At 41.9% G+C, this 25,849-nt stretch overlaps 1 protein-coding gene across 5 annotated transcripts in view; it reads left to right on the top strand.

Moving 5' to 3' along the window:
- PLCB1 (phospholipase C beta 1) overlaps window positions 1-25,849 on the top strand; it is a 749,766-nt gene that overhangs the window by 11,220 nt on the left and 712,697 nt on the right. For 3 of the 5 annotated variants that reach the window (XM_090051563.1, XM_090051555.1, XM_090051570.1), the window contains exon 2: window positions 17,117-17,194. In XM_090051563.1, coding sequence (XP_089907689.1) covers window positions 17,117-17,194 — 78 coding nt within the window. Of the gene's footprint in view, window positions 1-17,116; window positions 17,195-25,849 lie in introns of those variants that run through there. The other 2 variants (XM_090051579.1, XM_090051588.1) reach the window with 2 other exon arrangements.

Here is a 25,849-nt window from a genome sequence, read left to right as displayed (position 1 = left end):
GATGCTGATTCAGACATAGACACAGCTTTAAATGTTTTTACTACATACCTCGAGGTAGCAGGCATGGCTTGTGAGTGCTGCAATGCTGGGGCGCATGGAGCGTCCCATAGGAGTGCAGGGGGGCCCTCCACATGCTTGGTGGCGAACCCAGAAGTGGACCGGAAGTACTTCTGGTCCACTTCTGGGTCTCTTGGGGAGTGCGTTGGGCCCCTCCCTGGCTCAGTAATCAATTGCAGGGGGACCCTGGGTACCCCCCCAGACCCAGGAGGCACCAGTCACCAAGTTGCGGGGGGTGGCCCTGCGCATTCCCTGGGGGACATGGAAGTGGACCAGAAGTGCTTCTGATCTACTTCCAGGTCTGCCGCCAAGTGTGCTGTGGACCCCCCACCACGTGGTTCTGTGGGATGCTCCATGCGCCCCAGCATCACAGCATTCACAAGCCCCTGCTACCTAGAAATATGTAGAAAAAACATTTAAAGCTGTGTCTTTGTCTGAATCTCCAAACTGATTTGGAGGGTCCCAATTCGAATCAGAAAACCGTTTAATTTCTCTGAATCAATTTGGATTCAGCCACCAAATCCTGCCAAATCTCCTCTGAATGGAATCGGGGACCGAAGCTTTGCACAGCCCTAATGGCCAGTCTGGAAAGACCAGATGCTTCAAGTCTGGCAAACAGCTAAAACCAGGGGCTTATAATGGGGAAGTGTTGGGCAGCCTTAAAAAAAAAAAAAAAAAAGAGATCTGAGGTAAAACATGAGATGATGATTCACGTATCTATTGTGGTTGTCTATAAGAAATGCTGTCACCTTTTGGTTCATAGGAAAGTAGGTTTGGAAAGGACCAGTTGAGGTCAATTAGTTCTGCTTCTTGCTCAAGGCAGGATCATTACTATCTTAGCCAAGTGTCTGTCTGTCCTGCTTTTGAAAATGTCCAGAGATGCTTTATTAAGCCCTATCCCTCTGTTCATCTGGATCTTGAGGAACCTGTGGTGACTTTGTGCATGCAGTCTTGTTCCTACATGAACAGTAGAGGGGTCTGTTAAGCATCAGGGCTTCTAGAAGTTAGTGGGAAACCTCTTGTTGAAATCCTTAGAATTGGACTTATCCCATAGAATTTTATGAGTTGGTCACTGGAATAGAGTGGTCATGTAAGTGTATGGAAATGTTATCTATAGCTGCATTTTTACAATGGTCAGCAAATTTACTGGTCAAGACATAACTATTTCATGTTTGCACTTAGGGAGGGATTTTCCATTAAGAAAATGGAATTAGCATTGGCTGAACTGTGCATTGTCCTCAGCCACATTGATTTTGATACAGCAAAGTTAGGTCCAATATGAAAACCTTTGAAACTCCTTCCCTAATAGCGCTGCATTAATAATAAGCCTCTTCCTTATTGGAGAAAGTGTGTTCTGTATCTTTACTTCTGCTCAGTCACCCACTACTTCATATCTGTGTGCATTAAAAAAAAATACCCTGTCTGAGAGACGCTCCTCTTGCCCATCTTGTGAAAGGTTCTGTTGCAGGGCTCAGTTTTGCTGAAGTCAGAATAATGTTGCTGTGGTATCCAGTGGAAGGAGGAGCAGTCCCATAAGGAGTATACACCAGGCTATGATTGCCCCTTATTCTGCTTGGTTTCTATATTTTGAAAATCTCTAATGTAATAGTTTAATTGACTATGTTTCAGGGTTGAGCAACCAATTATCTTTGGTTGAAGGTTTTAAAATAATCTGAAAGCATGCAGCATAATATTACAATTTATGTTGAACTCTGATTTGTTTACTTGATAAATGTCCTGCCATGGTGTCCTTAGCTTTGTCTGGGTGTGTCTACACGAGAAATTTTACTGTGCAGCAGAGCTAATTACTGCACAGTAAACATCTGTGTCTATGTATGCAGATACTTACGGTGCAGTAATTGGCTCCAATAGCAAGAAAATTTTGCTACTTGCAAGTGCAAGTAGAAAACTTACTCATGATTAGTAATTGCACAGTAACACACATATAGATCCCTGCCCTGGAGCAAATGTGCTCCTAGTCAGCCAGGCAACAGAGGGTGGGAGATTGCTGCCTGCCTCCAGGAGCTACCTATTGCTAGGGCTCAAGGAAAATGTACCCCTACCCCTCTGCAGGGAGCTCCCAGCTGCTACTCCATGATTGCGGGCCTGGGGCTGGGAGATCCTTATCGCCCAACCCAAGCCCAGCGGTCGCAGGACCCAGGCTGGAAGATCCTGATCTCCCAGCCTAAGCCCCATGGTTTCTGGACCTGGGTTGGGAGTGAAGAATCTTCTAGCCCAGACCCTGCAATTGTGGAGCTGGCACTGGGAGAGAAGGATCTTCTAGCTTGGGCCCCATGACCAAGGGACTTGGGCTGGGAGAGAAGAGTCTCCCACCACCAGCCCAATGATTGCAGAGTAGGATCTCTCAACCTGGACCCTGCATCCATGGATCTTGGGCTGGGAGCTGCCTTGATTGTGGAGCTGGGTAGAGAATAAGCGCTCCAGCCCCCATGGGGCTGAGAACTGTCCTGGCCAGGGTAGATCCCAGGCCCCTTCCTCAATTTGGGCAATCAAGGCGCATGGCTTGGAAAGAGCAGCAGACATGGGGCAGGTCCCCGCCCACTGCCCTATCTGCTGGTAGGGCAGCTAGCAACAAGCACCTGCCTGGGCGGGGAATCCATGCTAAGCCAGGGCCTCCCTGCTAACTGCCCCACTGGCAGATTGGGGCAGGGGGCTGGAACCTGCCCCTCCCATGCAGCTCCTTCCAAGTCCCCTACCCCCAGTCAAGGAGCTGGGGCCAGAAGCTCCCTGCTGCAAGGGCAGGGGGACATTGTCCCTGCCACAGCACAGGCAGCCCCCTGGGGGCAGGGAGCAGTGTCCCAGCCCCCGCCAGATGATGGCTGTCTCCTACCCTGGTGCTCCCTGGCACACTCTGGGCTAGCACCCGGGGGAGCCTAGAGCTCCCTCTGGCGGTTGCAGGGGGCTGGTGCAGGGACAGTAGGGATAGGCGGAGGTTGCTGCCATGAGCTGCAAATCGACTCCTGAGACCCTTGAACATGTAGACGCCTGCCCAGGAGTATTTACTCCCAAATATTTGATTAATGGTTAAACTGCTCCCAGGTCAAATGCATGTGTAGACACACCCAATGGGTGTACCTACATGTGCACTTAAGTGCTCAATAGACTAATTTGATGCAGTGTAAAGCATCACAGTCTATACGTGTGTTGCTATTAGACCACAGCAAACCAAATTTTGCTGCTGTAAGATGGTACTGTTGGGGACAGTACTATTTTATAGCAGCAAAACTAACTGTGGTTAAATGCATGTGTAAACACTGGCTGGGGAATAAATTGCACCCAGTCAGCCCAGGTAGCAGGGGACCAAACCCCTGCCTGCCAGCTAGCCACATGGCTCTGCTCTTTGGCTACTCCCATAGCTCAGCAATCCTGTCGATGACCCAAGTCATCCCCTGGAGCCTGGGGCTGATCCCCCACGCCCCTGAGTCTGCTGCCAGCCTGGGGCTGCTTTGCCCTGGCTCAAACTGCTGCTATCTTGGGTTCATGTGTAAATGCTGTGCCCAGAAGCAGTTAACTCTAGTGCAAACTGCACCAGAGTTTATCCTGTTGCCTTAAAGGCATGTGTAGATGTACCCAGAGATTACAAGAACAGTCAGCATTAACCAAAGAACCACTGCAACATAATCAACTTTTGGTGAATTGTGGTGTTGGCATTCCATTTAAAGAAAAAAACAAAACAAAAAACATCCTGCAAAAACTGAAGTTGCAGACCTCTACAGTGTTTACTAAATGTGGGTATGTTGTTGCTTAAAATTATGATTGACTGTATTTTTCTGAAGAACCATAGGGGATAAGTTGAAGTGTTGTGGTTTGGGTTTTACAAAGGTAACAAAGAAGTTGTAATGCTTTAAATATACTGTGAGATAATTTAACATAATTGTTTTGTTCTTTTTGCTTTTTTGTTTTAAAGTAAGCATGTTCATTTGTAGCATCAAGGGATAAAATTGTTTTTTACATAAAAACTTTCTCCTATGTAGACCGTCTAAGTAATACCAGGCGGAAGTTCTGCTAGCAAAACTATTTTGATGGAATGTATTCATGCTAGTGGCTAGATGCACTGAAGAGTTTGGGCAGAACTGAGACATTTAAAATTGAGCTTAAATCCAAAATTGCAATCCAAATAATACCTGCTCATTTCCCAGACTGCTCCAGTCTGGACAGCTTAGGGCCTATCTTGTGCTTGATGTTTGGGAAGGGAATTGGAGCAAGGTTTTTCACTTTCTGAGTGAGGGACTTAATCACTGTGCTGTTGTATAAAAAGGTGGGCACTACTGCCATTCTGTATCTATTCTTACACTTCTGCCTGTACTACAAAAAATAATATTGTTTGTATGTGGCTTAAATTGGCAAAAGTGTGGTGCCTTGGAGGTGGGGATCTTAAAGTCTTAGCTGCACCTCAGTTGCAGAGTCATTTTAGAAAAATGGAAGACTATTCAAATGTTCATTATTTTAAAAATGTGATTTGTGGAATTTTATTTGGTTGGTAATTTGAAATAATTGGAGCCTTAAAGTTCAGTTTCTTAAGAGGAAACCGGAAAGAGGAATTTTTAGAAGAACCCAAGTGACTTGAGAGCAGTTTTCATTGAGTTGAAATTGCAGACCCTGGTAATGTACTGTATCCGATTTGTAGCATTTCAGGTTTCCTGGCCTGTGTACATTCAGTATATCAGAAAGCAGTGGTGGTGGCAAATATAGCAAAGGAAAATTGCTTATCAATTTTATGTTTGCGTTTGAAGTGTTCTCATGGTAATGGTGTACGTAAAACCCTGGATTTTTCCTTTATCAGCACAGATGAATGTCTTAAGTGTGAACATTCTTGGGAGAAGAGCTCTTTGTGCAAAATCTGAAGCTATATTATCCATTACGAAACTGCTTAAAGGGGCGAATGCAAGACATCCATGTACGGTTGTAAAACTGAAAGGAAGTAACAATCTGGCAACATGTACATAATATTTACATTTTTAATTTTGAAGCATTCATTTAAATAAGATTTTTTTCAGAACTCTCTCTCTCCTCCCCCACTTGGGGTTTAAATATCTTTTTGCAATTGTCAGATTGAACCTATGCTGCAGGAATGTATAGAAAATATCCATCAAAAGTCAGTCCACTGTTTGCAAAAGTGGCCAAAGCATGGTCTTTGAAAGAGCTAACAGTGCTTCATGGGACATTGCAGATCTTCTCCGCTTTTTTCTGCTGGTATTTCTTATCACACCTTGTCTTTTCTTTCTCCCTTCCCACAGCATTGACTGTGTTCTTGGAACATCTTCATGTGGATTTGGCATATTGATTTCCTTGTTTGTTTTTGGAAGGCCAACTTTTCTGAACATCCCCTGCTCCCATTTTAGGCTGTTAAATAAATGTTTGGATATCTGGATGTTTTCCATGGGAACTGTCGGGTGCTCAAGTACCTTTTATAAACCTGACCATTTCATTTAAATGCCCAATGGAAGCAGAGCTGTTCAGAAAATCTGGCCCTAAGAGTGTGTACTGAGAACACAGTGAGTTGAACCTCCTTCTTCCTTCTGTCACTTCTTATTCCTTGTGCTTCTTTCATATATTGCAACTGGGGTGAGGAAGAAATGCATTTCCTATCCCTGTGTATTTGTCTTGGAAGAGTACTCTCTTCAAGTGCTTTTGTCTTGTCTTTATTTTTACATATTGCTTTCGTAGGTGTGGATGAAAGGTGGCTCCATCTGAGGATGTCATAGGATGGGTCAGTTATACTTGTGCAAAGAAACTGAAATAGTGGGCTTGAAGACACACTCTTCAGGATGACTCACAGATGTGTGTGTAATAAATCTTGTAAATTTTGTATAATTATTATACAAAAAGTATATAGCCTACCAGTCAGATGAAAACTGATGTTTGGGACAGCAGGGATGAACAAATTCCTGATGCACTTACCGGGGCTGCTCATTTTCTTACCCATAAGTAATTCAGATTTATGTTTCTCTTTTTACTTATTTTGTCTCCCAGTGTTTTTCCCAAATAAAAAGACATTTGTGGTTCCATCTTCACAAGGACTTTGAGGTTTAGGCAACTGGGGAAGAATCATTTCCCCAGGTAACCAGGGAAGTTTTTATTTGTACTTTTCCAGAGTCATGAATAGGACTATGGCTCTCAGTGCAGGATTTGGATAGCATTTGATTTTAGGTAGAGTGCCATTACCATTGGGCAGAAAGGTAATAAAGAAGTAAAGTTAAAGATTATCTTTGCCACTTAGAGGTTTTATATTGTAACTGACCCTTACAATGTGTGTATTAGAATGGGGTAACAATTTTTACTGGGGCCATAATATTAGAGAAATAATATGGGAGCAATGCATTTAACAAGAAGGAATGCAAAGTATTACATATTGGTATCAGGACCAGTTACTGCATTCTTACAGGACTTTTGCATGTCCTGATTTTTTAAAAATTATTATTATTATTATTATTATTTATTTATTTATTTATTTATTTTTTAAATGGGGCAGCTTTTGGTTTTATATTAAAATCTTCCTATAGCAGAAGAGCTTCAATTAAGAGACTGTGTGGCATTCATCATCATCCATAGCATGATGGAGATTACAATTTGTCATATAATGGGGATTGAAGGCTCTACTCCAGATTTTTTTTTATCTATGTATTTATTTATTTTCCCATAGTAGCAGAATGGAATTTCCTGATTATAGTCTGCATCAGACAGCCCATGACTTGAAAAATCATACTTTGACAGCCATATGTCATCAGCACAGACACGTCCAAACAGGTTTTGGATTTAAGAAGCTAATTTGGAATGATTAACCTGCAAAATTGATTAATCTTAGATATAATCTCTTCATGCCTGTCTGTTTCCCATCATGTCTGCCCCCTCCCACTGTAAATGTCCTCTGTGCCTCGTACTGGTGCAGAGTAATGAGAGCCTCTTTCTGTACTGTCAGTTTGTATACTTTCACAGAAAAGATCTGGAGATGGACTGAAGAAAGACAGGTTGTGTCATCAGGATATATATATATATATTTGAGTGGCACAGTTTTCAGAAATTTTAATAGTAACTACAGATGCTGACAGCCAGTCAAAACCTCTTTGATAATGGGCTTGTTTTGTAAAACATTTCTTTCTGTTGTACCCAATGCAAGCAATCACAGATGGATACAACCCTTATTTAATAGAGCAATTAAATGCAGGCTTAAGGGTTTTTTGTCTTGTTCTGAGGTTTTTTTGGTCACTTTTGTTAAAGCATTTTAGGGCATCCTGAGTGCTACATGTCAAAGAAATGTATGTGTTTTTCTGAGTCAAAGCAAAATGTAACTTTATTTCAGATTTTTGATGTCCAGTATTTTTAATTGCACACAATCCTGTTGGTTTTTGCTCTTCTTGGGAGACAAAACTGTGCTTTCTGTGCTGCCCTCAACACAATTTATCACTCACTGTAACTTTAACTTTAACCAAGGCTCATTCTGTGATTTTATTTATTATTATTGTGACTTTATATTTAGAAATTTTCTAAATATTCTTCATACTAACCAGTATGATGACATTGCTTTTTTGCCATCCTTTCCCTTTCACTTGTCCACTCCTGCATAATACCTTATCATCAATATTTTTTCTTGACTTTTCATCTCAGTTGATTTCCAGTATTGTATGCTCTAGAGTTGAAGCATACTACTTTTAAGGCAAAGAGTTGTTCTCAAGAGTCAGGTTTTTTGTGCCATTACTCTACAAATAGCCCTGTCAAATTAATGTGGCTTTTTGCTGAGTAAGATGCTACTGAACGTGAATCAGGATGTCCCCATCTAGCCTCATATATATGGGACTTAATTGTATCCCAAAAGCATATAACTTCATGTTGACTAGTTTTATCAGGTAGTCCTCATAAGTGCCTGAGTCTGCATTTCCCCAAGAAACTTGGTATTTAGACTTTCAAAGGCATGTTTACATGACTGTTTTCTAGGTATGTATATGGCATTTTTGGCCCTACCTCTGTGCTGCAGATGTGTAAACAGCCACCCATAGACATGAGCATGCAAGTATGGTAGACTATGCGGTTTGGACAGTACATGTGTACCTGAGTGTAAGTCCAGGAAAAAGCAGTGGTATGCCTTTGCATGTTTGAGCCCTAATATCTGAGCTGTTAGAGGACTCGCTCAGGTTTTGGGCTGTTTTTTTCCACATGGATTTTAAATCTGTTTCTCTCTGACCTCTTAGTATAGAGCCGTAACCAACACGCCATAGATCAGGCATTATTTTGTTACCTCTCCAGCACTCTTTTTGAAGCTGATCCACTTCCATTTGCATTTAATAGTAATTGGATGGAGAACATTGCACTTTCTGTCCCATTTGAGGGCAGAGGTCCAGGCTAGAATCCAAGCATCTTTCTTTCTAGAGCAGCAGCCCTCTCACTGAGCCATGCACAGTCCAACCAGTTCTTTTCCTGCTGACCCCACATATGTCCTTCTCTTTTGCTTAAGGGGGGGGCTTAGCTTTAAAAGAAGTACTGTAGAAGGGTCTGGATAATGCCTAACTTAATGTCTTGGTAGTTAAACCACTGTGCTAGGAAATTTGGGAGATGAGGGTTCAAAAATCCTCTGGTTGAGTGGTGCCTAGAACTTAGGCCTCCTGTTTTCCAGACAAATGCCTTAAACTTTGAGCTATAGGAGCCAAAACATAACAATGATTTCCTCATCCTCTCCTCACATCTAACAGCATTTAGACATGAGTTTCTGTTCAGCTAAGTTCTTGTGACTTAGATGCATGCATGTGCCCACAGTAAGTGCATGTGGCTGTGTACATGCCTGGCCACTGTGTAGCATATTGAACACACTTGGTCTATGCATGCATGCTTACGCGCCGACAATGTGAGGGTAAAAGAGTCTCTAACTGTGTAAGTGCCAAAAACACCACCATCTAGGAATTTTGCCTAAGAGGACCAAAATTCATAGAACCTCGGAAGATCATTGGGTCCACCCCCCTGCACCAAGCAGGAAAGATAACTGGGGATCAGGTGACCCCAGCAAGTTGACTGTCTCATCTCCTCTTGAACATTTCCAGGGTATGTGATTGCACCACCTCTGGAGGGAGCTTATTCCAGTCTGGACACCCTGACTGTGAAGTTTTGCTGGAGATGCATCTATCAATGCATACCAGAGTAGTATTTGTCCTACTGGCTACAGCATCACATTGCCGGCTCATATTCATACTATGGTCTGTTATTACCCCCCAGGTCCCTTTCATTCGTGGTGCTAGTGAGTTTGGTGTCACCAAGCCTGTAGGTGTGTTGGGGGTGCTCATCCAGAGGTGGAGCACTTCACATTTTTCGACGTTGAACTTCATCAGATTCCAATCCACCCAGCTTGCTAGCCTGTCTAGGTCCACCTGTAGCTGTAGCTTATCTCAAGCATGACCATGCTTCCCCATAACTTGGTGTTGTCCATGAACTTGGCCAGTAAGCTGTTCACCCCTACATCCAAAGTGTTAATAAAGATGTTGAAAAGTACTTGACCAAGCACTGACCTCTATGGGACACTTCTGCCCACTTCTTGCCAGGATGATGCAGATCTGTTCACTATGACTCTCTGGGCTAGTTTCTCACCTACTTGACGCAAGCCTCCAATTTTCTTGCAAGGATGTCGTGGGATACTAGATCAAAGGCCTTTTGGAAGCCTAGGTATACAATGTCAACCTGCTCTCTTGTGTCCAGGTGGTGAGTTACCTGGTCATAGAAGGAGATGAGGCTGGTAAGGCAAGACCTGCCCATGACGAAGCCATGCTGGCTGTCATTCAGAATCTTACCTTCTGCAAGATTATTGCAGATAGACTCCTTGATGAACTTTTTTTAGGATTTTCCCTAGGATGGAAGTAAGGCTGACTGGCCGATAGTTACCCGGGTCCTCCCTTCTGTCCTTTTTGTGGACTGGCACAACATTGGCCCTCTTGTCCTCAGGGACTTCTCCAGAGTGCCATAAGTTGTGGAAAAGTTTTTGCCAGGGGTTCCACAGTGACTTCAGCCATCTCCTTCAGCACTCCGGGATGAAGATCATTTGGTCCTGCTGACTTGTATGTCTGTTTTTTTTTAACTGGTCATACACCGATTCTATGGTAATAGTAGGAAGGCGATTATTCCTACTTTGCTCATCCTCTACTTTACCTGGCGTGGTTTTCCTCTTGGTCTAGTGAAAGACTGAGGCAAAGTAGTCATTCAGAAATTCAGGTTTCTCCTGGGTGCTGGGGCTAAGATCTCCTGAGTTGTAGAGCAGCGGCCCCACACTCCCATTTGCTTTCCTTTTGTTCCCTGTGTACCTAAAGAAAGACTTCTCATTGTCCTTGATTTCCATTCCTAATTTAAGTTTGGTTGCCACTTTAGCTTGTTCCCTGAAAATGCGGGCTGTCATAGAATAGTCCTCCTTGGGTCTGCTCTAAGCTTCCATTGTTTATAAGCTTCTTTCTTAAGAGGCTCTTTCTGTGATTTTCCCTGTTTAGCCAGGAGGGCTTCCCAGCCCTCCTGTTACCTTTTTTTCTGCATGGGAATAGACTTCCTTTTTGCTTCAAGGATCATGTCCTTCAGGAACAACCACTCTTCATGCACACCTTTCACCTTCAGTCCCTTGTTCTTCAGCATGTCCCCTACTAGTGAGCTAAGCTTGTTGAAATTTGCATTTTTGAAGTCCAAGACTTCAGTACTGCTATCAGAATTGTCTGCCTTATGTCGACAGTGATGATGATGATGGTTTCATGGTTGCTGTCGCCCAGACTTCCCTCTATATTTAAGTAAGTCACCAGGTCGTCTCCTTTTGGCCAGGACCAGGTCTGGCAGAGCGTCACCTCTCGTTGGCTCATGCACCTCCTGAGTCGGGAAATGCTCCTCGACACAGGTCAGGAAGAATTGTGACTGATCCAGCTTGGCCGAGTGATCCTCCCAGGAGATGTCTGGATAATTAAAATCACCCATGAGGACCATGTCACATGCACGTGCGGCTTCAATCAATTCTTGGGTGAACTCCAGATCAAGTTACTCCCCCTGGTTTGGTGGTCTGTATTATACACCTACAGTTAGGTCTCTTTCGCCATGCTTCCCCCTTCCCCCCTGCCACCCCTGCAACTTAAACAAGAGGGTTTTGAGCTGTTCATTTTTGGAGCTGATGTCAGCTTCCAAGGAGGTGTACTGCTCTTTGACAGAGAGCAACGCCACCACCTTTCTTCCCTTCTATGCAGGGTCTAGCTCTCTATAGCTAAGTTGCAGTCATGTGAGGAGTCCCACCAGGTTTCTGTAGTCCCTACTAGATCATAATGCCCACTGGAGAGTAGGAGGGCTAGCTCCTCATGCTTGTTACCCATGCTCCTGGCATTTAGTGTATATAGGCACCTGAGTCCTCCTCCTGTGCCCTGGTCTTCCTGTCCCGCTGATGGAGAACTATTCCCTCAACTCCTGTAAGACTGGCTCTCCCAGTGTCCCTATCTACAGGGCTTACTTGTATCTTGGTCCCTGGATGTGTTTAAATTTGTGTATCCCTGTCCTTCAGCAATCTTAGTTTAAAGCCCTGTCCAGAAGATCAGCCATCGCTGCAAACAAGGACTTGCCTTTCCTTTTGCCCTAAAAAATGTTGCCTTTAAATTATCCATATGTTAAGGAGAAAATGTCCTTACAAGAACATCTTTTACATTTTTCTCTGAATTGTTTTCCTCCCAAATATTGACATTTGGGAGGAAATCCCATTAATATAACTGAAAGAGACTGGAGAATTGTTTTAGTTTGCTTGTTTTGATGTGATCTAACAAGTAGCTTCATTGTTTCCCCTTTTATAGTCAACTATCCCTCTGTGTGTTTAGCTTTCATACAGCAGTGAGGACTAATAACATTTTAAAAATGTGATTTTACAACCACTAAAAAGTGGCAAGAGGATTCTGAGCTGGATTCTCAGCCCTAGCTCTGAAGATTATAACAAGTGTAACTAGGAAGTGGATGTCTAGTAGCTGCTGCTTACTGTATTAAATATAGTTTCATAGTTTCTAGGGTCGGAAGAGACCTGAGCAGATCATCTAGTCTGACCCCCCTGCCAAGGCAGGAAACAGTACTGGGGTCAAACGACCCCAGCAAGGTGTTCATCTAGCCTCCTCTTAAAGACCCCCAGGGTAGGAGCCAGCACCACTTCTCTTGGAAGCTAGTTCCAGACCCTAGCCGCCCTGACCGTGAAGTAGCGCCTCCTGATATCTAACCTAAACCTACCCTCTGCCAGCTTGTGACCGTTATTTGAGAGAAGGGATCTCCAGTGACCGGTCTCCTCTCTTTCTTCTACATGACCTTACAGTGGGATGCTTCATAAGCAACTCCTTTTATTTAAAGAGATGTGCAGCAGAGAAGGTTGCTACAAGAGTTATGTTTTAGCACTTATAAAATGTTGGCAGATGTGCATTCACATTTTTAATACAAAACAAAGACATTTTTGTAAAGAATAATTTAGCTGAACTTGAGATAAGAATCATTGCAAGCCTAAAATGTGCAAAGTACAACACACAACATTAAAATTCTTCCCCCTCCACATCCAACCCTGAAAGGAGAGTGTAGCTAGATTGCTCTTTAGTCCTTAAATCACCTGTCTCTTAGTACATAGGTCAGAAATCAACTGTTCAAATGAAAATTATGACAGCAACTCCAGGAACCCAGAGAGGGAGTAGGATCAGGTTAATGGTTGTCAATTGCAACCCAGTTGTAAAATATGAAAATGAAGTCCAGAGTCTGGAAAACCTGAAAAATAACTCTCTCCTCGTCAACTATTTACTGCTTCAAAGTACAATAAATTTGTCTGAGTATTTGAACTTTGAACAAATCTTGGAAAGTGGAGGGTGACAATACAAAGTTAAAAGTGGTTCACTGTCACAGTTCAGTGCTCTATACAAGAGGAATTCCATACATTACTACCACGACTGTGTATTGTCATGTGTCCATAAATCTGCTCCTGTCCCATTTGGGGGTAAGATTGTGTCTCTCTCTGGTATAGATGTGTGGTATTTACTGCCATGCCCCAGAGCAAGGCTGTCCAACTAGGGGTCTGTGGGTTGCATGTGGTTCCTGGGTTCCCAGTTCTGAGACTGGTTCCCCACATCTTGCTAGGAGCTCCTGCTGTCAGAGTTTCCACTTTCTTCTTTTCTCCAGCTTCTGTTTCCTGAGCCTGCCCTTGGAGACTAGGCTGAGGGTTAGGGGATTTGGGGGGGTGGCCCAGGGTGCCCATGCAGCACTGTGGAGTGCTGGTATGGTGCAGCCCATTGTATGACTCAACGGGAGGGATCTATACTGCACAATATACTGGAGTGCTTGGACTGTATAGCATGGGGATGCAGATACCTATGGTGCAGTGCTGCATGTGGCCAGGGAGTGTGTGGCTGCCATGCTGTGTGACTGAGGGCTGTGCAGCCCCCAGCTACTCAAAAGGTGGGCAGCTCTGCCCCAGAGGGCTGCCAGAAGCATATTGTGCCTGCTGCATTTAAATCAGGTAGTGATAGGTGGACAGATTGGGGATGGACAAACTCCAATTTGTCTATGTCTGTTCTGTAGTGGGGGGCCCAAAACTGGACATAGTACTCCAGGTGTGGCCTCAGCAGTGCAGAATAGAGGGGAATAATCCCTTGATCTGCTGGCAATGCTCTTACTAACGCAGCTCAATAAGCTGTTGGCTTTCCTGGCAACAAGGGCACTCTGTTAACTTGTATTCAGCTTATTGTCCACTGTAACCCCCACATCCTTTTCTGCAGAGCTGGTTCTTATCCAGTTGGTCCCAAACCTGTAGCAGTGCATGGGATTCTTCCGTCCTAAGTGCAAGACTTTGCACTTGTCCTTGATATGGTTGATATGGTCCAGTATATGCATCAGATTTCACTGGACTCGACCAACGTGTGCATCAGACTGAACCAGATTTCAAGCTGACAGTGTCCTTTTTAAATAAATGACACAGTTTGTTTTTGTTTTTTGGTAGGCATTGTGCATTAAGGGGACTTCTACAGTGACACTGAAAGTTATCCTTAATCAGCTTCAGCTGCAAAAGCTGTCCTTCTCCCCTCCATATTGTATTCCTACAAAATCTATCCTACTTGTACTGATGCTTTTTTGAGCACAGCACAAAGATATATCCCAGGTTGCCTTAAGGAGCCCATCAAGGAATCGGTCTACAGCTCCTTGTCTCTCCTGTAATTGTTTTCAATTATGGGCAGTAGAAAGTCAAAGTATAGAAGGCCCAACATTGGGAATGGTGCATCCTGGGATTGCTGTCTTGGTTGTCTGGGTGAGTTCTAACCACCTCTTGGAGAGGGACAGAGAAGGAGGTGAGCGTGGGACTAAAACTGGAGGTTGAATGCAGGTTTTGCAATGCAGATGGCTGGTGAGCGGTTTTAAGATTTTCACTAACTGTCAGTGTAGATAAGTGATTCTCAGCCAGGGTACAGTGAAAGCCTTTTAAGGGTGCTGCAGCATGCTGTTTAATATTAGGTGCGCAAACACCTACACATGAGCTAAGTACAGACAGTCAGAAAGGCTAAGGTTGAATTGATTTAATCTTTGCAGGTTAGTCTAAGATGCATAGATTGAACCAACAAGCAAGTGAAGAGACATTCACTTTTTGATTCCAGAAATGCAGCCCATGCCTGCAGTGGCTCAGGTCAGAAGCTGGGGGTGTTAAAGCAGGCTTCTCTGCTCTGCTGGAGCTGACCACTTGGGCCAAGGCTAGCCCACCCACCCTGCTAGAGGGGGCGTGGTTTGTGGGGGAGGTGCAAAGCATCTTGGGATGCTGGGGGACTGGTGAGTGAACGTGAATCTGGAGGGCACCTGGGACCAATTTAACCTAAATCAGTTAGTCTGATACTGTATCCATCCAGGTTGGGTTTGTTTTTTTGTTTTTTTAAACTGTTTTCAGCCATTTTAAAAGTGATTTATGTACACTGAATTTCTGTTGTGTTACAGATTTGAACTGCTTTCCAATCACTTATGTCTGTTTATGTGTAATTTCTGTCCCTAGCCATGATGTGCAAGATAAACCCAGTGATTTCAAACAGGAATTCACAATGTCAAAAACATTCTGCAATGTTCTTTGCAACAGAACGTTTGCTTTGGTATTTTTCCATAGTCAAAAAATGAGTAAAAGTTAAGAGCTGGCATTTTCTGTGTGGTGCTTTGAATCTAATGAGAGGTGCCTTGCATCTGAGGTTGAGAACCACCGGTGTAGACATAGCCTTAATTCTATACATTGCTTTTGATCCATCCACACTAGAAGGGGAGTGAATTGGCAGGAAAACTGAGCAGGTACCTGTGATCAGTTAGCAAAGGGATGTCCATACCTAACTGGTTGTAAGTCAGGTAGAAGCCTATGTGCTCTTGCAGTAGTGATGGTACCTCATTTTCTAGGAGGCATGTTTGTAGTGGCCCTCATCAGAACTGATCTGGAAAAAAAGGCCATGACTGATACCATGTGAGGAGAGTTGCCATGTCAGAGCAATAGGCAGTTGCCAAGGCAGGTACCAAGGGAAATAACTTGTCATGGGGGCACAGGGCAGATATGCATCTCAGTGAAACCATTTTTTTCTCTCTGTTGTGGGGGAAATAAAGTCAGTCGTAACCTGGCTTCCTGAAAAAATGTTTCTCTTTCAGGAAAGTACCTAAAGCTTATTCTGACCTCCATCAGCAGTTTGCCACCATCACATCTGATGCAGTCATGAAAATGCATGAAAATGCTGTAGGAGGCAGACCCCACTAGAAGGACCCAGCAAACCAGCTTGCCATCCACTCCCCATTCTTTATCCCCATTCCATATAGCAAGGGGTGGCTCCCTCATCTGCTCAACACTAATGGCTTTCTTCAGGATGTTTAGTGTGGGACTACTTTTGGATATTCTTTACCCTATCCAATATGGCACTTGATGAGGCATTCCAGTCTTTTTATTTATTATTTATTTATTTATGTGTGTGTGTATGTAAAGAGTGTTGGAATTGGGACACACAGTTCAAGCCCTGCTCCATAACTCGCTTCTTATGGGACACTTTGGGTACATCCCTTAGCTTCTCTCTGCCTCACTGCTGGAAAATGGAAATAATAGCACTTCCCTAACTCAGAGGTGTTGTGAAGATAAAGGCACCAGCTAGCGAGGATGATGGACAGCTCTGATACTATAGGAATGAAGATTATACAAGCACCTATGATACATGAGCATTATCTTGCTTCCTGCTAGTTACTTGCCATGTTTAAGTTTGGAGTAACAACATTGTGTGATGTCCTAGACTGCAACTTGATTTGAAAATTTTAATTTTTAAAAATGTTTAGTACAGAGCCACATTTTTTACAGGTATATGCAGAATGGCCCTGATTTACTATTGCTTTGGAAATAACTGAGCTTCAAATCTTTGTATTGTCTGTAACTATTTAGTTGAAATATGCATTTGTTTTTAGGATGATTTGTATATAAAAAAAATCTTAACTATGGCTTTTACAATACAAGGAACACTTTTTGCAGATTTTATACAACTATAAAACGGTATTATAAATGTTAGGAAACGATTTTTAATGGAATACAGAATTAATAAGAGTCTGTTGTAATGGAATTTAATACATATCACTGTGATCAATCCTGGGTAAATAAAATCTCTTGTACATATATGCTATGCAAGTCTCATAAACATTTTAGAGCTTGTCTACATTTGAAAGTTAACTTGGACTAAGCTGGAATATGATATTTTTTTGTCATAACCACTTTTTAGTTAATCAGCATGTAGACACTCTAATTACAGAATAAAAGTGCCTTGTTCCTGTAAAGCTGAATCTGCTTTCATTTTTTTCTGAAATAACTCTATCCACAGACAAGCCGGCAGTAATTTAGTACTACTCTTCTCAGTAATGGAAATACATTAGGTTATAAAAATGGAGATGAGCCATGTGGTATTAAACTGTGATAGTGACATTTTATGAATAATACCTTAAGGGTGGCTTTGAGGAACTGCTACTTCTGAACACTAAAGATAAGGTGGAGAACCGTGTAGCATCTGTTTTGCAAGTCTAATGTTCTTGTTTTTTCCCCTCTTGCTAGGACTCCACTGTTGTGACTCCAATAATCCTCAAAACAGATCCGCTGGGATTTTTCTTCTACTGGACAGATCAAAATAAGGTAAGAGAATAAATACCATCTTTATCATCATTTTGAGTATCACAGGTGGCAAGAAAGCCTGTGGTCAGGATGCTTTTCCCTCTAATGCTGACACAGCAGATTAAGGAGGCTCATAGCAGTGTAAAAAGCTCCTCTGTGACTGAGTAGGTAATAATAGCACCTACTTAGTCTATGTTGCACAGGGCATGGCATAAGGGCAAATTAGCATAAACTCTGTTTTCTCATGATCCCCAGTTTAACAGTCCCGTGGGACACTGGCAATTTGTTTCAGTTTACACCGAGGGATCAGTCTTGTGGGGAAGTCAGTGGGCATCTGCATGGGGGTAGGTTTTCATCCTTGGTGAGTTTGGTCCAGAAATGGAGGAGTTTAAAGGTACCTTAGCAAACCTCCATCCTCATTTATGGTGTGTTTTTTGGCCACAGCTGCAAAACTAAGCCTACATTTCTAAGTGGTCATGTCTACATGAGACACTGACTGCACAGTAGCCTGATACTAGTGTGCAGTAGCTTTGCATGGTAAAAATGGTGACATGATGCTACTGCATTGTATTATTAGGTTAGTGCACAGTCATGCCACTAAAAAGGCGTTTGCCGGTACTACTGTGTAGTAGCTCAGGTTATGGTACACTTATTTAGTACTTGTTTATAAAAGTAGCAAATGCGTACTAATGGCTGTGCGGTAGTGTCTTGTGTAGATGTGGCCAGTTATTACTAATCCTTGCTGGTCTTAATTTTCTTTTAAATGTGCTCCTATGCACTTTAAGTCAGTTACATGGTTAGGGAGCTGTTGGGAAGGCTGAGGGCCTGATTCACCGCTACCTCATTCCAGTCCCCCATCCATGTTACTCCACCAAAATCAGTGTTGTCATATTCCCAGCTGATGGAGTCAATAAGTGTGGCCAGATGTGGTCATGAAAACATTTCATACACCTTTGAAATATTTCAAAGGACCCTGTGAAATCTTTGTAAAGTGGTTGAACCACTCCAAAATAGTGCCTCTGTACATGAAAAAATTAGGTGGAGCGTTCAACTTGTTCCATGTGCACTGAGACGGTGCTATGCAGGGAGAAGTGGGATGGACAGCCTGTTTGCTATCTGGGTACTGGGTCCTCACTGGGACTTCCACATCCACTGCTGGGACCTCTGCCAGACCAGGAGCCAGGCTTACCCGACCCCTGCCGACTTCTGGTGGCCACTGCCACTGCCAGAACCAGGCCCTTCTGTTCCAAGCCTTTCTACCTCTACACTTGACTGAGAAGGGAGGAGGAGAGGCAGAGGGGATTGAGGCAGGCTCCCCCTGCCTCTCTCCCATTTATTCCTCTACTCAGCTCTTAACTCTCCCTTCCCCTTCCATCTTTCTCGTGTCCCTGTGAGGTTGGTGAGGGGAGTGAAGAGCAGAGCTGTAGGTTGGTGGAGTCTACTCCAGCACCCTTTTGCAGAAAAGGCTGCAGCATTTGAAAACTTTCCAACAGGAAACATTTCAACCAGGGAGATGCATATACATCTAAATTGTTGTTCTTTTTGTGTGTCCCCTGGCCGAAATATTTCCTTTATGAAATGTTTTCGAGTGTGTTTTTAGTTGGAAATGTTTCAGTTGTTACATCTGTCCACACCCAATGGAGTTAAACCCATGTAAGAGCAGAGCTGTGCTGTGGTGGGTCTAGATCTCCCATTCATGTTTTCCTCAGCATTTCTGTGACATAAGGTCATAATACTAAAAAGAGAATGGTTCCACTTTCCCAAAGTAAATTGTTACGTTACTTTGTTTATAAACAAACTTACTCTTGTATCTTGTGCGAGATATTTCAGTGATTTCAGCACATTGTTCTGTTCATATTTATATTGGGTTCAAAATAAAGCCACAATACCAGAGCTTCTTCAACTTCATTTACAAAAAAATGCAGCTTTTTCACAAGTTTATATTGATTCAGGGTTTGCACTCTCACACACAAGGAAAGATTGCCTGAGGAAATAAGCAGGTATTAAATATTCAGTTCCTAGAGGCAATATGCAGTTACTTTCAGATACTAAGATAAAAAAAAAATTGTGTTTACTTTTCAGAGGAGATTGACCTGTTTTGTAGGGGGGTTTTTTGTTTGTTTTTTGGGTCTTTCTTTTTTTGTGTGAAATGTATTGGGGATAATTGGTCAGAGTTGCACAGGGTCCTTTCTTTCTTTCTTTCCTTGGTTGTTCTTGTACCAGGAGATTGTGTTAAATATATGCCCCTTCTTAGAAAGTCTTCAATTGCTCTTTTGGGCTTTGAGCCAACAGAGTACTTAAATACTTGTTATAAGTGGTATGAATAGCCCCATGGAAGACAATGGGATTATATTGATTTGTTTGATTTTGAGGACTGAGTCCAAAATCAACTGTTAATGGGGTTTTTTTCCTCCTTGAATAAAGCAATTGTATATGTACCAAAATAATAAAAAGCTACTTTAAAAAAACAGAATTGATTTCAGAGTTTTTCTATTCCATTTTTAATAAGGTTGGCATCATGACTCTTTTGGTTTTCTACTGTTGTCTGTAAAAACAGTGTCTTGAAGCAGTTTTATAAAGAATGGCTATTTATAGAATTGTTGTTGCCATATTCATGAAAAAAATGCCCAGAGCATTTTTTAAAATGTTGGATATTTGTACAAGAGACAAGTGTCAGCCTGACTTTTTTTTTTTTAAACTTGTAAATCAAGCCTCTATAAAGGGCAACAAAAGGGATTTTGTCCTGTTAATAATTCATGACAACTAAGTAAAGCTTGTTTCCAAAGCCTATCCAAATGGTCCCTTTATTTAAAGAAATCAAAATGTTTCCATGGGAGGAAGAAACACTTTCTCCCTGTGTCATGAAGGTTTTGATTTATGTTTATTGTGAAATTGAGAGACTTGAAAATGATGCTGAAGTGAAGTAATGGTTGCATTGTTTCTCTCTATTACCCTTTATTTTGTGCATCTTGTGATGGAGGGACTGTTTGAAACTAATATTAGGCCTGTGCAGTCTATCTGTATTTTTTTTTTGTAAAGTCATTTGCCTTTGTCATGATGCAAGCCTGTAATTTTCTGGATGTAGGAGGATAGCTAAACTAAATGAAATGATAGCTGGTGATCTGGATTTCTCTGACCACTGATGGTTAAATTGTTTTGCAGCTGGGTTTCCAGAGAAGACATGAGTAGCACCACAAAAGTCTCTCTGCTTCAACCATCTTTCTTTTTTGTCTTTTGGTCCCTACCCCTCTGTGCCTGGATAAAGTGCCCAAATACTGGTAGATCATGTGGATGAATCCTCCATGGTCTAAACAAAACTTATACTGATTAATATGACTTGCTGTATGTGAGGGAAGCTTTTCAAAACATGCCTGTCTGGCTCAATGAAGTGGTATTCACCAGCTCTGCAAAGTGACACATTTAACCTGTTTGAGCTATGATGGTTTGGTATGTGCATTGGCATGGAGATGGAGAACTAACCCTTATCTACCTCATTCTTTCTCTCTTCCATCCTTCTACATCTTGCTTCTTGATTTCAGCCTTCTGCTGAATGTGACACTGTCAACAGGGAAGGAAACTGTCCATACAGAATACCTACAGGTTATTTGGACTGCCCTTTACTCTGTGATTCATGTGGCTATGCAGTACATATAAATCTGACACTTCAAGTGCTTGGTAAAGATATATGCTGCCTTTTCATTTCTCTGTGTTGGGGTGAAATCATGGTTCCACTTCAGATTTTGGGAGTTTTGTAATTGGTTTGAATGGAGGCAGGATTTCAACACAGGTAAATGGGAAGGCCAGCTCTCAAGTGCTAGTAAGAGGTAGCTCCTCGCTTCTCTCATTATGTTTGTTCCACATGCTGGTTTCCACTTTTTCTTTATGACTTGTTGCCCAAAGGTTGGGAGTAGCTTGGGATAACTTCCCTGGTATATATCAATCTTTCAAATGGTATGGTTCAAGTCAAGTAGAGTGCCCAACAACAGAAGGTAAAAATTTTGCCCCTCAAAATTTTGCTTAAGTAATCGGTGAGAGACTTCAAAATGGCTCATCACAATCTATGGTTGGGAACTGTGAGAAGGGAGATCATTTACACATCTGCAACCACTGACGGATCTTCTAAGTGATACATTTTTCTTAAATGTGTTCTAGTATTTCTGACAGGTGGTAGGTCCTGCACGTCGTTCTGCTATCAGTCAAAGATGCAATAATATTTTGGACTACATTCAAACCATTCTTTACCTTTTGGAAGAAGCAGATCGACTTGATTTTATTCAGTGTAATCAATGGTAACTCAATCACAAATGCAGAGCAAATCTTATGTTTACCCATGTATACATAAGCTTTTTCAAGAACTTCTTCTTTTGCCTAAATTAATAAACAGGTATACCTGGCTTGGCACATTGAAATCTGAATGGGACGTGGATCTCTTCATTGTTCATCTTTTTAATGATCAATTATGCTACCGTTTAAAGGCTATACAGGTGCTCATCATGACACTGTGAAGGAGGGGACTGATGTTCAAAGGAAAGATATTGATCTATGTGTCATTGTCTCCGACCCCTTTGGAGGTACTGCGCAGAAGGTGCAAATAAACTACATTTATGCCTGTCGGAGTTCTAGTTCTGGCATTTGTGATACTGCCCATTATAAGTTTACTAGACAGAACAAATACCTCATAAAAATTACAATGTGAGGGACATAGAAAAACTTATTTTATTTTTTATGTTGGTTTGATCCTGTATTATCATAGATACCGGCATATTAGGACAGCCAGTTTGGTAAAGATCAGCAAACCACAATACACAGCTTTCTAGGTCTGTTTATTAACGTATGATGCCCAGTGTGGTGGCAGGACAAGAAGAGAGGTAAGAGATGGTGAAAATGTGCATAAAGGACTAAACCAAGTATATCAGCTTGGAACTTGGATGCACAAACTCCAGGCATGGTATAAAGCTGGAAGAAAATCATAATTTTTTAGTATCATAAATGTTCTTTCTTCACAATCCAAACAGGGTCCATAGATGCCAAGTATCCCCAAAAATGCTGGTCCCGAACTCATGTCTTATTGAGCTGAGAGGAGAGAAGACAAAATACCCAGAAGTGAAAGGAATCTAGTAATACTCTGGACTAAAACTATACCCAGAGCTCTTCAACCCTGAAGATGCGAACATGTTGCTTGAGAACTCACACTACCCTTAACCTGAAATCTAATTTACAACTTCTGATGACTCTGTTGTTTTGAGATTTACTGTGGAGAATAAAGAACAGAGGCAGTATGACTAATATACACTTATGGAATTCTAACAGAGTTTGAATGGAAAATGTCAAGGGATTGGTCTAAGGCTATTTGTGAACATTTCTGAATGCTTTGGTAGTGGAGGCAAGGAAGGTGGAGTATTAGCATGATCTGGAAAACAGCAGTAGCTCTTTGGTGTTTAGATGGTAAGCTTGCTGTGGCCTGCATTGTTTCCACATGCATGATATGGTTATTGCAATGACTAAGTTTTCTGTGCTGTCCCAAAACAAACAAAGTGTAACATCAAAATGAAAATTGACAGTTAACCTCTGACCTTCGTTCAAGGTTGATGGCAGCAGGCATCATGGCAGTGATGCATCATCATCAGACACTGATGATGGATGTTGTAACTTGAGATGTGGTTTATCCAGTTGCATGTGTGGCTCCCAGAAAGAGGCTTGATTTAGTCCTGGGTAGTCGTCATAGTATGAGGGCACTGCCTTCTTCTACTATTGGAGGCTCCATTTCAGAATCTAGAATTGTGCTCTTTCATGCTTCTCTGCAATATGGAATTAGGATTCTTTATCATGTTCTGGCAATGTATAGACCACATCCAGGAGAAGATGAAGATATAAAAAAGATGCTGGTAACATTTCAAGGATGATCTTCAACAACCTCTATAGCTGAACCAGTGTGTTTTCCCATCCTGTTCTGCCCAATGAAAGTAATAACTAATGAAACAAAGATGGCAAAATATTTTCAGACTCTTGTGGTTATCTTTTTCCTTTAGTAGTGAAGCATGTTCTCTAAGAACCAGGGTGGATAAAAATCAATGATTTTTTTTAAAGTAAAAAAAAACTGGTAAAATGATTTTTTTTTAAATCAGGGATTTTTGATTTAATCATAATTTTTTTAAGATACTGTTGTAAAAATAAACTTTTATATAAAGATAGTCTTAATTTAAATTATGTTAAAGCTCAAAGATATCATCATGGAATAGAGATTATAATTTTTAATTGTATACTATTTGAAACAATATATTAATGCAACCTTTTTAGAAGTTTTATAAATAAGTTATAACTGGCTATGAACTATATTAGGGGCCCAATTCTGGGGGATTCCCAGGGGCTCCTCTATAGATTGGTAAAGATTAAAGAAAACCACTCCACCCAGTGGGACTCAGTGCTCAGTCTAGAAGATCCCATTAAGCATCTCTGTGAAGCTTAGCTTCAGTTCTCAAACTGTGGATGTCTCCAAACATCATAGGCAGACAATGTTCTTTGGGTAAATGTGATATCTTTTATTAGACCAACTAAATAGTTGGAAAAATTGTTTGCAAGCTTTCAGACACAAGCACCCTTCTTCAGGCATAAGGAGAGTTTATCTCCAGAGAGAAAATCCTTGTTCACAGTAGGTTATGGAGATGGGATAGACCTGATTACATACCCATCACCCCTATTGTCTCTCTCCAAGTTTGTGTACAAGCAGTCAAGTCCTCGCCTTTCTCTAAAAGTGCAAAGTTTCAAGTAGTTAAATGGATAAAGGATATCAACCAACAAGTATGCACTTTTTGTAGAAAACAATGATTAAATTAAGGTTTCCTGACCAGTGGTTTAAATCATGATTTAAATCAATTTAATTTAAATCAAATCCACCCTGCTAAGAACATCCTTTGTTGGTCCAGTAGGAGAACAAGAATAGCCTTTGTGATGAAATAACATCAACCAAGCTAATGATTGATTGTTTTTGATTACTGGAATTCTGCTTGAGAGGACATTTGAAGGAAGGGTACTGTGGAAGACAGTGTAATAAAATGGCCATGCTGCTGTTTCTCTGCCAGGCAGACATAACAACTAGTTGAAAAGTAGAAATTTCAGAATGCTTTATCGGTCAGTACGTAACGTAAATAATTGCTCTGAGAGCTCTTCAAAAGCTGTGTTGAACCAGTAGCTGGCTATATATATATTTCAGCTGAATAGTTTTAGCTGAAGTAGAAACTGAGCCCAGGTGAAAATGCATGCTATTTCTTTTGATCATCTAGAAGAGGGGATTTCAACCTTTTTTGATCATTTTACCCCGAGGTGGCTGGATGCAGAGCAGTGTACCCCCAGCCACCAAGCGGGGAGGAAAGGGTGGTGTGCGGCTGAATGCCAGACGTAGTAGGGAGGGTGTTGAGACAGCTGCCGTGTGCGAGCTTCCGTGTCTGGCTGGGTGGGTGGTGCCTGCGCAGCAGCATGGGATCATGCATGGCGATGCTCCATCTGCACCTGCCTGTGTATACCCCCTGGGGCCTTCTCAAGGAGCCCCAGGTGTATGCAAACCCCGGTTGACAACCCCTGAGCTAGAAGACAAGTCTTGGCTTACAAATTTGTAGATGAGAGTTAATACCATGGAAAGATTATTATCTGCCTATATGTGCATAATATCTATTCCTGTGTGGCTGCAATGACTGATGCAGATCTCCGAAAAAGTTCACCCACAGCAGGATCAGAGACTTACTTTGCAAATGTTTTGCAAAAAATATCAATTACAAAACCATAACTTGATCTCCATTTTAATTGTCCCTAATTCTTTTAGTAATTATTCTTAAGGTGTCTGTGATAAGTTATGGTACTGTCATTTATGTATACCTTGGCTAATATTTGTAACCAATCAGTATTAGTCTGATTACATGGATGCTTGGTTTGAGATATTTTTCAAATCTACCGTGACAATTTAGATGCACCGTTCCATTTGAAATCAGTCAGTGAGATTTAAAATGTGCTCAAGCCACCCAGGAATACAAGTTTCATGGTAGTTCTGAGAGAACCCTTCCAGTGTATCTAAATATCTTAATCAGGTTGGAAAATCTCAGCCTTGCTTTTCACACTTGTACAAACATCATTTTTTCCAAATCTTTTCTTTGAAAGAAAAATAAACTTATAACTTGGCTACAGCTGACATTTTATGCTTGTTTTTGGTGCTTTTAAGTGATGTAGAAGTGACATGGCTACTTCAGGAGTCATGGAAATATACTCATATTATTGACCTTCAGTTTCTGCATCAATAACTGTATTTTGCCTTAAATGAACAGCTTTGTGTTTTAGCTTAGGCAGTCCTTGGAGGAAGAGTGGTAGGTGCAGACATAATTTCCCTTGAAGAACCCACTGCAGCCTATACTGCAGTGACAGTTTTTCCACTTCTTGGACTGGTGCCTTAGGTGCTATACCTATGAAGGTGTGGCCTTCTGGCATAACTAATTTAGGTCTATGTGCTGTTCAGCCACAGGGAGCCTGACCCAGTGCATAGGGATGGAAATGGATTAAGAAGGAAAGCTGCATATCCACACAGAGCCAGCTTGACTAGTGACTGTATGTACAATAAGGATCTCAAAAGTACTTCACTCTGCTGTTAAATATTGCCTCTTGTTGAAATCCTCAAAGCACTAGTGAGAAAAG

Source organism: Crocodylus siamensis, chromosome 1 (genome assembly GCF_052110815.1).
Source record: "Crocodylus siamensis isolate JL-2025a chromosome 1, ASM5211081v1, whole genome shotgun sequence".
NCBI classification, from domain to species: domain Eukaryota; kingdom Metazoa; phylum Chordata; order Crocodylia; family Crocodylidae; genus Crocodylus; species Crocodylus siamensis.
Note: the sequence above shows the minus strand (reverse complement) of the source record. Positions and strands in the feature narration are given on the sequence as shown.